Raw genomic sequence first — 13966 nt, forward strand, 5'->3', positions numbered from 1 at the left:
GCTCTGATTCCACTCCAGTGAAATTATCATTTATATGTAAAAAGAGCTAATTTTATATTTTTCTTCCGCTTTGGTGGTCATTTTTCTCTTTTGGACTTTGGAAAAGAAATGTATCTTCTTTTAGACATTTTCTTAGAGGACGAAAGAAGTTGTATGTGAGTATGCTGTATTTTCCCCCTGTGATCAGCTGTCTGTTAGCCCTTAGTGCTGTGAGTATTATCCAGCTGGATTCCAGACGTAATGATGTGTTGCCTTCTACACCATGGAAAGTTACAGAGCTCAGCTGCAGGCCAAGCTCAGTTGAAAGTTTGTCCAGATGACACGAACTTCTCCCTTGCACAAATGAATAGCAACTGAAAATTATAAACCTGTCAGCTGGAACTTGGAACTGGTGGCCCAAGTTCAATTGCCCAGGGACCACAATATGGAAAGGGTCCCTAATGAGTGCTTTGACTTTCCCTCAGGCTCAAAAGAGCCAATGTGTGGTGGGTCAGAGTACTCAGATGATAACCTACACTATTCTCTCTGCCTCTCAATATGTTGAAAAAGCTAAGAAGATAGAAACCACAAAATGTCATTTTTTATTTAAGGAGAACAGACCATGTTTCTGATAGTATGGTCAAAAGCTTTAAAAAATATATAATTCCAATTTGCTGTAATCTTGATGCTGTGCATAATATAATTGGGTTTTTCTTAGAGTCAGGGAATCTAGGTTTTCACTTGTTGCTAATAAAGAAAAAAGAAAAAGACCTGACCAGGCAGTGGCGCAGTGGATAGAGTGCCGGCCTAGGACACGGAGGATCCAGGTTCAAAACCCTGAAGTCGTAGGCTTGAGCACAGGATCATCTGGTTTGAGCAAGGCTTACCAGCTTGAGTCCAAGGTCACTGGCTTGAGCAAGGGGTCACTTGGTCTGCTGTAGCCCCCGGTCAAAACATATGAGAAAGTAATCAATGACCAACTAAGGTGCCACAACAAAGAATTGATGCTTCTCATCTCTCTCCCTTCCTGTCTGTCTGTTCGTCTGTCCCTATCTATCCCTCTCTCTCTGTCACACAAAGAAAAGAGAGAGAGAAAGGAATAATTCTGGGCAAGAGAGCTAGTTACATGCTTTGTCTTTCAGAAATGGCATTTATATTTGAGAATGCTAACTCACAATTTCTCCTAGGAATTATAGAACTTGACGTGAGAATTATTTACCTCAGTGCATGTTTTAGTCATTTGCCAATCTTTCTATTTATACATTTACATTTACTAAGCATGTGTAGGTCACAGTACTATAGCCTGAGAATAAGGATGTGAATACATGTGGACCTCGCTTTAAGAATTGCTTTTACTCTCACTATGCCAACTTGCTTATTTCCATAATTTGACAGGTTCTTTCTTGCCTCTGCCTTTGCACTGGTAATAGAAGACAGAACTCAAAAGAAACATAGAGGCCAATTGTGAGAGGCTATGACTATCTTGTTAAAGATTCATTTAAAAATATGATGACTTAGTTTAGGTAGATTCCTGTTTTTCTTACTGTGTTTATTAAGTAATGTACAGCAAGGTGTTTTCTAGAAAAAAAATACGCAGCTAATTGCAAAGGATTATGCTCTTTCTCAGTTATTTCCTGGTATATCTGAAGGCTGTTATGTATTTGGAGAGGATCAAGGGTGAAAATGTTTGGGGGATCCTATGAAAGACATCGCCATTTTTTTGCATGCCACCTTTTCGAACAGACCTCTTTTGATTTCAATCACTATTCTCTTCAAGGGCTGATCTCCAGCCTGTCTGCTTTTTGTTGACCCATGCATTAACAACCACCAAAGCAAAAACTAGATATACAAAACAACAATGCAAAGGAAACAAAATTACATCATGGAGGACAGAAAAAAAAATCACCATTTTGTAGTTCATTCTAAACTTGGTGAGGTGGTGAATAGGGTCTGTCTTTTTTTTTTTTTTTTTTTTTTTTTTTTTTTTTGAGAGAGAGAGAGAGGAAAAGAGAGAAAGAGAGAGAGGGAGAGAGGAAAAGAGGATCAAATCATTGTTCCACTTAGTTGTGCTCCCATTGATTGCTTCTCATATGTTCCCTGAGAAGGGCTGGAACTGGTGACTCAGGGTTGAACCAGCAACCTTGGTGATGCAGGACATTGGGGTCCCCAAACTTTTTACACAGGGGTCCAGTTCACTGTCCCTCAGACCGTTGGAGGGCCGCCACATACAGTGCTCCTCTCACTGACCACCAATGAAAGAGGTGCTCCTTCTGGAAGTGCTGCAGGGGGCCGGATAAATGGCCTCAGGTGGCTACATGCGGCCCGCGGGCTGTAGTTTGGGGATGCCTGGAACTTCTGTTTTTTGCTTTCCTTATTGCTGGAGATTTGGGAACTTCTCTGGCATTTAACTGTATTTCTCTCCAGTTTAGCATGGTCATGTGTCAAGAGGAACATAGAAGGGCACTATCTTTTATTTTTATTCTAAAACTTTTTGGCACTTAGTAGGACTTTAATACTCATTTCTTTAGTTGGTTGTTGTTGCTTGTGTGATCCTGAATCAACACTGACTTGTTAAAGTGAATTCAACTGTTTAGAAAAGAAATCAGTTGAGAAATAAGGAGTCTGCTTCCCAAAGAATGCCTCTGATTTATTGTTTCTTGATCTATTCTGGACTTTTTTTTTTTTTTTAATAACAGGCTCATGCCCTGGAAAATGATGTCAAGAATGATCTCCTAGAACTTGCCTGCATGTGTAAGACTGTGGTGTGCTGCCGTGTCACGCCGCTCCAGAAAGCCCAAGTGGTAGAGCTGGTGAAAAAACACAGAAATGCTGTCACTTTGGCCATTGGTGATGGAGCCAATGATGTCAGCATGATCAAAAGTAAGTGAACATCTGCTCAGTGGGGTATGATGCATACCTGGAGTCCTCAAGTTCAGCATTTGGAAATATGTAATGGAGATTCCATTATAACTTCATTTTTCCCAGTGATTCTGAATATTCTGGGTCCAACACATTCATAAAAATAAACAAACAAACAATAAAAAAACAAAGAAAACTTTGTAATTAAATAATTTGTGTATTTTTAGGCTAGAAAAGGGTAAAACTTTGTGCAAGTCACTAAACTTTTTCTAGCCAATGTCCTATTTTATAAAACTAGGACAAATATCCATCATGAGTGTTTTATAAGACAATATGAGTGAAAATTATTAACGCTATATATAGTTGTAAGGTTTCTGTAAATAAATAATACCATAAAGGAGTAATGACAAGTTCCCCAAAGAGACTGTATCTTTGTTTGGGGAATGAAAGTGTTACTGTTTTTCTTTGTAGGTGCTCACATTGGCATTGGAATCAGCGGCCAAGAAGGACTGCAGGCAGTCTTAGCCAGCGACTATTCGTTTGCACAGTTTAGATACCTCCAAAGGCTTCTCCTTGTTCATGGAAGGTGGTCCTATTTCCGAATGTGCAAATTCTTATGCTATTTCTTCTATAAGAATTTTGCATTCACACTTGTGCATTTCTGGTTTGGTTTCTTCTGTGGTTTCTCAGCCCAGGTTAGTAAAAAAGTACTTATCTTTCTTTTATAAGATCCCCTGGATTGTAAATGACTGTTCTTCATAGCTTTTATTAATAAATAGTGACACTATGGCAATTATGTAATTGAAAATTGACTTGAGCTTTGAACCCAAGAAGAATGTATATTTAGTTGGAATTTTATTTATTTTTCTCTTATTTGCATAGCAACCAATGAGTACTCTTTTAAGTTTTTATTAAAATGTTTTTGTATGATGACAGGTAGGCTTGATATAGAGTTTTAATTTAGAAGTCTGAGAAACAGTAATAGAAATATTGAGGTATCTCTATTGGGAGGATGGTTGCTCACCCAATACACTGAATGTAAATATTTTATATCAAGGGGAAGTATTTTATATACTGACATCAAGGATCTTTTGATAGCAGTTCATTGGCTAGAAAATTGACATGTAGATTATGTAGGTTCTAACAAAGAAAAATTAGCAAATTTATAAATTAGGATTATATTTTTGTATCTACTCATCTTCATTTTAAAGAATATTACTTAGCCCTGGCCAGTTGGCTCAGCGGTAGAGCATCGGTCCGGCATGTGGATGTCCCGGGTTTGATTCCTGGCCAGGCACACAGGAGAACCACTCATCTGTTTCTCCCCCCTCCCCCCCCCCAATCTCTCTCTTTGCCTCCTGCAGCCAAGGCTCCATTGGAGTAAGGTAGCCTGGGCGCTGAGGGCGACACCATGGCCTCTGCCTCAGGCCCTAGAATGGCTCTGATTGCAGTGGAGCACCGCTCCAGAGGGGCAGAGCATCGCCCCCTGGTGGACATGCTGGGTGGATCCTGGTCGGGTGCATGCGAGAGTCTGTCTGTCTGCCTCCCCTTTGCCTCTCACTTCGGAAAAATACAACAAACAAACAAACAAACACCCCATATCTTGGATATCAGTAAAGTTTGACCCTGGTGTTAGTTGTGAAATGCAAGACTTACAGTGTTTAAATATACTTATAAATAAGAAATTGATATTATTATTTTAAACAACAAAAAAAGAAAAAGATCGTCTTTGAAAATAAAATGGTAGCCATCACTCTTTTTAAAGATTTCTTCAGTTGTTCTGCCTATCTCTGGGGTTTAATCACTGATTTCAGGGATCTGCATGAAGCTCATTTTTTTCAATCATTTTATTTCAGAAAAACAATATGAATTAAATCTTGGCATTTCATGTTATCTTAAATGTGCCAAGGGGGATTAACATATCCTTTTTGTAATGGAAATAGGTTTTGTACATCCTTTCCTTCTTCTGAGAAGGTGAGATTTCTTAAAGTGAGGCATACCTACACACATTCCTATTTTTTTTCTTTCAAGGATAGCATTCACAGAACTAACAGCAGACTCTTGATTATTTTTGGTAATCAATAGACAGTTAAAGTAAAGCAAAGTCTTGATTTTAACTCTACTTTGAGGAGTCATTGGGATGGGGATATGCACCTGCTCACTATTCCACCTTTGTCCAACAGAAGAAGGTGTGGGAGTGTTGGCTGTGTCTTCCTGGACAGGGGGCTTTCCCTCCACATAAGAACAAAGCAAAACTATTTGCTAAGCGGTGTTTCTGTGAGATTCAGTTTTCACATTGCAAAAGTTTGAGGCTTTTGAAAAATTATAATACCATGAAGGGATGTCTTAACCTTGACTTAGACCTCTTTGGACACAGTAGAGTTGTTAATGATTTGCATGTACAGACACATCAAGCTTGGATAGGCAGGTTTACTGACAGTGTTGTGCTCATTAAACCTGTGAAGTTGAAACTTATGTTCATTGACTTCTAACTTCTATATTTAGGTGATTTTCTGCTCTGCTTTTAGGATCTGATAAAATTGGTCAGAGTCAGATGTTAAACAATTTAATATTTAAGTCTCTTGCCAGTGTCCACTTTTGAAAAGAGAACAGCAAGGAGACAGTGATTTCTCCAAAAAGATGAGTAGCTGATGGTTAAACCCAGTTGTAAGACATACCGCCTGTCTATAATTTTCTTAAGTGTTTGATTGAATTGTAGATGGGCAGAGCCTCTGGCCAGGACTTCTCTTCTCATCGCTGCTGCAAGTAGAAATGAGATCCACCAAGAGTGAGCTCTGAGTGCTGGGTGCTGGAAACCCTGCCCCCTTCTCCATCTCTATCTGAAGCTGGTTCAGCCTCTGCCAACTTCCCCAGTGATTCCTATGAGGCAAGGCTGGAATGAGCCTCCCAGGAAGTGCTGGGAGAGTTACAGGTCCACCTGGGACTCTCTTTTTTCCACTGGAGAAACCATAGGCCCAGAGGGACCCTCTTAGTGCAGTACTGTGCCAGCTGGGTGAGGGGCGATGCCATCACAGTGTAGGCTCTTGTTTCCTTTGGATGTGGTCCTTCTCTTTCTCTGTAGTCCAGGGCAATGCTTCAGACTCATCCCAGAAGATCTGGGATATTCACAGTGGTGTCTTTTCTGTGGATAGTTGCCATTGGTCTTCTTGTGAGGGGAACTGATGAGTTATTTTGCCATTTTGATGGCATTATTCCTGAAGCCACTTTTCCCAGAGAACATTTGTGTGGCTTCTGCCAGTTCCCTGAAGACACTGCCTACCTGCATCCTCTTTCTCTGTTGCAGGATTTTTAAATTAGTATTTCCAATCTAGTGAATACCATTTGTTGTTCATATATTTAGGAGAAATTTTTTTTGTCTCTCCCTTCAGCTAGTACCAAGGTTGACACAGACACATTTTCCTGCAGTCCTTCTTTGCATGAAGGTTTGTTTCTCTATTACTCTCAGCCTAAGGATTCATTCCTTTGCTGCCTTAGTTTTACTAGATTCCTCATTGGGTCTAGTCTTGGCATCAATAATGGTCTCTTTTACAATATACAGTGTCTTAGAATTGATGATATTTGGTATTATTACCCAAATTTATTTGGCACAGAACTCTGTCCTCCCAACCCCCCCTCCCCCCCAAGCAACGTGCATATTGTTTTGTAGAAGAGGAACCATACAGAACACATTTTGGGAAATTTGGGAATACATGTCTCTACAGAAACCGTTTCAAAACCTGATATTGCCCCGCTGTTTATCTTCGTTCCAATGTTTTGGAAAAAGTAAGATGTATAAAGGACAAAATGATGCTAAGAATACTATCTCCATAGAAACAGGTTATTTATTTTTCTCCCTTTTAGAAACTTTCATTTTCTTAATTAACTCTAGCCCAGGGCACAAAAGAGCCCTGTTTTATATGCTAAAGAGTGGAAGGTTTCCAATTAAACCTTGGCAAAGTCTTTTCCACTATCCTCAATATTTTTGTTATAATAATAATAATAATAATAATAATATGTAAATATATATAAACTTTTATATACCCGAGACCATACTGTTTGTCTCTTTCTTATTTAAATTAAATAGTTCATTTCTTGCCCATATCTATGAGTCATACAACATTGTCAGATTATTAGTAGGAATTTTTGTTTACCATCTTGGGAAGAGAAAACAAAACGATGAAGAGGGCAAGTCCCTACCCACCTGGAACTTGATTTTTCATTGGGAAATAAAAAATTATGTAAGTAAGTCCAATAGAAAAGTCAATATAAGAGCACAAAAAAGGAGAACTGTGTGACTGGGAGAACTGCAGGGGCTCAGGTATCAAGTGAGAACATGAATGGAAGTGGAGATGAGGCCTAAAGGTCTAGCTACCTGCAGGGATTCAGGGGCTGGCTAATGGAAAGGTGTGAGAATATAGAGAAAGAGGATGGAAACTCCTCAGACCTGAACATCTTCCAACTGACCAGCAGTCAGCTGATCTTGAAATCTCTTAATTTCTAAAATTTCATTTAACATCACCTCATTCAGAAAGGCATTTAAAAAACTGCCTGGCATTCAAGGGAGCATCTTACTGAATGGTGCTTTGTACAGCAAGCATTGTCTTCTAGAACAGGTGTTATTCCACAGTAAGGATTGAAACACTGGTGTTTCCTAGCCCCATCCGCACCCGCGTGGTTGAGTGTGTTAGTGATAACAGGGAATTGACTGTGAGGGCAGCTCTGATGTGGAATTGGGATCACCGTCTCCTTTCCGTTCCCTGTTTTTCATAAGAAGGTCCTGATTAGCAACAGGTTTAACTGAAAAAAAAAAAAGTCTATTGGCATTTTTTCTTAGCCCTGTTTTCCTGAGGACAGTATGCTGTAAATTAGGCAAATGAGAAGAAAACCACATATTTGGGAAAGACACTAGTCTGAAGAGAATAAAGGTTTTTGAAGAGGGAACAATTTTGCAGTCACACTTTTCCCCCCATTGAGACAATTTGGTTGGCTTTGGCTTCTAAAGCCATGTGTTGGGTGATAAGGCTTTCTAAGCCTCTAAGTCCATTCAATAGCCACTTACTTCCAGTCTGTCAGTGAAAGTTGGATGCCAGTTCTTTCTACCTCCTGCTGTCTCTGTCCTAAATTGCTACAATAGAATTGAAAGTTCCATGTTGAGATGAAGCCAGTAGTAATAAAAATGCCAGGGTTTGGTAGATTTCAGTAGCAAAAGGCATGTGTTAGAGGCCCTTCCTTGATAGGCCTGATCATCACTCATCTGTCCCATCCTGATAGGAGACTCACATACACATTCTCCAACACTGAATGTACAGTCTTTGAATCCTCATTCATTTAACAAGAATAACTGGAGTGCCAGTGTCGGGCCAACTGCTCTGCTGGCCTCCAGCGACACCAGAATGAAACAGAGGGATATAAGTTTTTGTCCTCAGGGAACTTAAATTCTGGAAACAATTTTATTTTCATAAATGTGAAACTGATGCTGAATAACTCCATAGTCACCTTTCTTTTATTTTTTTTCACCAAAGAGTTTATTTTTTATTTTTTTTAAATTAAATTTGTCGTGGATGTGCCATGTCTTGGGGCCAACCCTGTCCAATCTTAGCATGATTCGTAAGCACCTACATATTCCTTCCCTGCACCTCTTAACAGAGTGCTTTGAAGTAATCCACTCTGCAGCTGAAAACATCTGACCAAATGTAAACAGCTTGTGCTTTCTTACATACAATGTTGACTTTTAAAAACACCAGTTTAATTACTTAATGAAGTGACATGTGCTTTTTCTTTAGTACGTTGGCCTGTCTCTCAGAGCCTGGTAAATTTTATCCAGGCTCTTGTTCTCTGATGATATATCCCTGGTAGATTCTAGCCAATGCCCCGTCCTGGTAGGTGGGCTGGGGCAGATGTGCAAGCCGATCCAGCTGTGGTGTGCGAGGCTCCAAAGGGGCAGTGGGTGACATCATTCCTTGCCTGTGGGATCATGGCACTCAGGACATGTCAGACGAACAACGATGTGATGCAGGGTGGGTCGTGCTGGCTCTGTGGACTTCCCTCTGGTTAGCGGCTGGACCTTGCCTCTGCTGTGCTTGCTTTGGGGACATGGAGAAAGAACCTGCCTGGAAAGAACCATACTCCTCCTTTTGTTTGCTTTCCTCAGAGAAACAGCTGAGCTGCAGAAGAAAAACGTGTATGTTTTGTTGAAATCTGGAACCCTTGCTCTGACAAAGAATGTCGGTGATGAGGACTTTAGCCCTTCATTGTTGAGAGGAGAAGCCCGAGGGCCCTCAGAGCCAGCGATCAGGGGGTGCGCAAGGCTGGGGCTGGAGCCCATGATTTCCGACACTTTGTTCAGTGCTCCACTGACTCTGCCTGATAAGTGGCCGCTCAGACTGTCAGAGACTTGGAAAGGAGACTGGTTAATCGTTTTCTGATTTTAAACTTTCTTCCTCCAACCCCTAAGCAAGCAAATGTTTGCTTTATTTTGAATTTGAAGAGGAAACATCCAGAAACATTCAGTACAATAAGACTGTTGGGGAAAATAAAATCCCTTATTGATGTATTTTTGGGGGGAAGAGGTGTCTCTCAGACCTTAGGCCCTTAGAAAGCCTGGGTCTGTCTCTAGGCAAACTGCCTCCTGGAATCATCTGGAAGCTTGAGGCCACCTTTTGCCAGCAAGCACTCCAACCAAACTGCTACTGAGAGGCAATTTAAATATAATCTGTCCTGATGAGATTTCCAACCAGATTTCTGGACTGGAGGGGTTTGGAAAAAGGTCAAATAAGTCTCTAAGCTGAATCATGGATCCTTTTTAAAGACATATATCATCCCAAAGTGTTATCAAAGCCTACATGATTTCCACGGAGCCCACTGCGGGTTTGTGTGCACTATTTATGCGTGTAATTTATTTTAAAAGTACTCTATGCCCTCAGGATTTTTAATAAAGATCAGTGAGCCTGCACCAGGTATAGAGCCAAAAAGAAGAAAGAAAAAAAAAAAAAAAAAAAAGACATGGGTTGGTTGAGGCCCTATTTAGGAAATTCACATTTGAAACTATGCAACTACTAGCACTGTGTACTTGTGAGATGGTATTATCTGATGACAATTTATCATTGTCAGTGAGATACAGAGCTGTGTATGGGTTTTTTTTTTTTTTTTAATTCTGTGGTGATATGGAAACAATTATGTTGTCAAGGCCAGAAAAACTTTAGTTTTGACAAACAAGATAAGAAAACTCACAATGAAAACTTTGGAAAGTGACGTAAAAGACTGTGACTAATCTCAAGTCTTTGATGATTTCATGGATTTGGTTACCTGGGAGCCCATCTAAACCTGGGCTGGCCGGTGGGCCCTCCCCCCTCCCCCAGCCTTCCAGATGTGCTCTGTGGAAAACCCAGGGAGGGCTGGGTGCTCAGTCTCGGGCCATTCCTCCTAGATCCTGCTAGTGGTTTCTGCTAATTACACAAATCAGTAACAGATGTGCTGAGGCCAAGAACCTCATATTTATTCCAAAATGTGTTTTCTTTAAATGACAAATGTTTTTTAAGGCCAAAGTGAAAAAAATATTATTATATAGTTTTCCCCTGCAACACACAGCAAAACGGGTTACGTATCTTCAAAGAGGCAGTTCATCCTGTTATTTGAACAAGGAGCTAAGCCAGTGGTCTCGGAGTGGAAAGCCCTTTATAACTGTTTAAGAGCCTTATTAAGGTTTATTTAAATTTGGTGTTCTATAAATTATAGAGTTTGTGTTTCCCAAGCTTTTAGAGTGTAATTTGTAGTTGGAGTATTTTTACTCTATAAAACGGGTGATAAGATTGATAAATTGCTCCCACAGAGAAAGGAGCCAGGAGAGCTTTCTTGAAATAGAAAAACAATGAGGTTGGAAAAATGGAGGACTCTCCTCTCCCTTCATTTCTGTTCTGCGAGGAGACACTTACATGGTTCCAAACAGACTATGGCATCTTACAGGAGCACGGCTTTTCTCTTATTCAGAATATTGGCGATGGAGAGCAGACAACTTGAAAGTCAAGGGCTAGGACTGGCCCTAGAAGTACAGAGACCCTAAGACGAATTTTTAAAAATATGTATTTCAATATTTTTTATATAATAATATATATTATGTAAACAGGAACACTTATTTATATGAACAGTTTAAGTTACCCCAAATCACAGTGTTAGCACCCTTAGACTTGTCTAATCTTAGGCCAGAATGCTTCCTACACTAAAGGCTTCAGAAAAATCATTTCTCTTCCCTTCTCTGCTCCTTTCCCCTCTTTGGGACATCTGGTCAACTGACATGTGTGCATGTATGTGTGTGCTTGGGGGTGGGTGGGCAGTAGAGGTGGTAGAGGGCTTGAGGATACCTGGAAGGGGAGAAACAGGGATGGGGTCCATGTGAGTCATGGTCTGGACTAGTGTGCCCCTCTTAATTGGTTCTAGTCACCAAGGGGGGCCTTAAATTTTTTCTAAGGGTACGTAAAGCCCTTTAGGAGAAGTGGCACATGCTTGGATAGCTGTTTGAGTAGGTTGGAGCTCTTTTGCAAGGGGAGGAAGAAGCCTATTGTTGAAGAAATACTGCTTGTGACTTTAATTTTTGTGGAAGCCCATAAACCTCAACTGTGCTAAGCCAATGCACATAACTGGAAAAGGCATTTTTAAAATGTGAATGACTCAGCTGAGGACATTTTGGTTAAACAGTGACTGATATAATTAAGTGTTCATGACGAAAATGCTTAATTATATCAAGGTATTTAGTTTTCTTTAACTCATGTTCTCATTTTCTATTGATTTCTTTAACACAGTAGTTTATTATAAAAATATATATTTATAGTTAGTTATAGCAGTAAGAAATTATATTTTCATAAGAAGTATAATTAATACAAAATATATCTTTGCATTTACCCATTAAACACACCATTTGATACTTGGATCCCTCTGTCTCTTATTCCTTTCTTCCTCCCTTTCCTTTTATAATAAAGGTACTCACTTATTGAGCACCATCTCTTTGTCAGCTGTTGCTGTACTGGCGTTTACTCATTTCATTGAATACACACTGCCTCCCTTGAATCCCCATTTTATTACCAAGAAACCTAAGACTCAGTGAAATTGAGTATCTTACTCAGGAATACACAGTTCAGTCTTCTGACTCCAAGACCTTTACCTTTAAGGTACCAGCTTTCTTTCCTTAAATAATTACCACATGCTAGGTACTGAGTTAGGTTCCTGGGCCCCCACAGATGTATAAGTCATATAACCTGCTCCCAAGGAGCTCACAGTCTCATGGAGGTGGTGCTGGGAACTGGCACATAAATAACTGTAAGGTGACCGTTATGAAGCAGTGAGGTGTGGAGTGTCAGGGGACTAGAGAGGAGGGGTTGGAATTCAACCCTGGAGGGTGGGAGGGAGCAGAGTTCTGAAAAGCTTCCTGGAAGACCTGTCCATGGACTGACCCTTCAAGAATCAATCATGGTGAAGCAAGTGAGGAGTAAGAGGATGGGCAGCCCAGCAGAGGAGACAGCAGGTGGAAAGTCACAGAAGTGAAGAATGGCTTGGGCGGCCCTGGCCGGTTGGCTCAGCGGTAGAGCGTCGGCCTGGCGTGCGGCGGACCCGGGGTTTGATTCCCGGCCAGGGCACATAGGAGAAGCGCCCATTTGCTTCTCCACCCCCCCCCCCCTTCCTCTCTATCTCTCTCTTCCCCTCCCGCAGCCAAGGCTCCATTGGAGCAAAGATGGCCCGGGCACTGGGGATGGCTCCTTGGCCTCTGCCCCAGGCGCTAGAGTGGCTCTGGTCGCGGCAGAGCGATGCCCCGGAGGGGCAGAGCATCGCCCCCTGGTGGGCAGAGCGTCGCCTCTGATGGGCGTGCCGGGTGGATCCCGGTCGGGCGCATGCGGGAGTCTGTCTGACTGTTTCTCCCCGTTTCCAGCTTCAGAAAAAAAAAAAAAAAAAGAATGGCTTGGGCAGGAACATAAGCTACCCAGTGTGGTTATGTCAGTGAGATGTGGGGTATTGGAGAGAGGAAGAAATGTCAGATTTCTGACTTGGGTCGTGGGGTGGATTATCATATCTGCTTCTGCATTCAGTTGGTTGTTTTATCACAAGTTATATATATTTATGTGAGAACAAGAGAGAAAAGTTCAAATAAATTTACTTAGTAGCTTTGTGAAAATAGATTTGACATCATAGATCACCTAGAAATTCTCCAGGCCACACTTTGAAAACCTTTGTGTTCAGTGTATGACATATGGTAATCTCCCAACCTTGTTGGGCCTCAGTTTTCCCAGCTGTAATTTGGTGGCTGTCAGTATTGACCTCATAGGGTTGTGATGATTTCATGAGTCAATGTACAGTTCTGTAAAGACCTTGAATTAGTGCCTGGTACATAGTAGGTGCTCAGTACGTATCATCTAATTTTCTTGTTCTTGTTGTGATTCTAAGTGGCAGTCAGAACAGTTCCAAGAAATTACAGAAACTCATTTAAGCTTTATGCCCATAGATTTTCCCTTTTTATCCTCTCCTGCTGCAGTTGTAAAATGAGGCTTCAAATCCGAATGCCAGCTTACAAATGCTGCTGTGAAATAATCGTAGGCTTCAGTGCTGGCCAGTTTGTGCTGATGGTGGCACTTTATGCCAGACCATCAGCTACTAATACTTTAGCATGTCATAACTCCTCAGATTCCTTCTTTCTTCCTAACACCAGGAATCATCTCTCCTCTGGGTGTGAAAGTGGGTGGTAGATGAGGCGAAGGAAGAAGAAATGACTTGACTAGCACCAGGTTCGGCCTGGGGCTGAAGATTCCGGGTTGGCTACTTTCCTCCTTTTATATTTTCCAAACTACAACCATGAAATGAATTGATATGCTCAAAGAATGGAAGTCAGATGCCATTATCACATAGTGGAGCATTTGTGTCAGCTACTGCTTTTTTTTTTTTTTTTTGGATGGGGGTGAGTGAAATAATCAATCTTGGCTTCACAGTGAAATTATCTGGGAGAATTTTAAAACTACTAATGCCTGGGTCATCCCATCCTCAAAGATATTTGTTTAATTGGCCTGGGTGTGGCAGGGGCATCAGAATTTTTAAAAATCTTCTCCATGTCTAAAGTTTTGCCAGGCTATGACTAAAAAGTCATGTGTTT

General features: G+C 41.0%; 1 protein-coding gene across 2 annotated transcripts in view; it reads left to right on the plus strand.

Annotated features, from left to right (window-relative positions):
• Nucleotides 1-13966, plus strand: part of ATP8B4 (ATPase phospholipid transporting 8B4 (putative)) — a 268241-nt gene that overhangs the window by 235317 nt on the left and 18958 nt on the right. For both annotated transcript variants that reach the window (XM_066388296.1, XM_066388297.1), the window contains 2 exons: nucleotides 2676-2859; nucleotides 3310-3533. In XM_066388296.1, coding sequence (XP_066244393.1) covers nucleotides 2676-2859; nucleotides 3310-3533 — 408 coding nt within the window. The remainder of the gene's footprint in view (nucleotides 1-2675; nucleotides 2860-3309; nucleotides 3534-13966) is intronic.

Source organism: Saccopteryx leptura, chromosome 6, assembly GCF_036850995.1.
Source record: "Saccopteryx leptura isolate mSacLep1 chromosome 6, mSacLep1_pri_phased_curated, whole genome shotgun sequence".
NCBI classification, from domain to species: domain Eukaryota; kingdom Metazoa; phylum Chordata; class Mammalia; order Chiroptera; family Emballonuridae; genus Saccopteryx; species Saccopteryx leptura.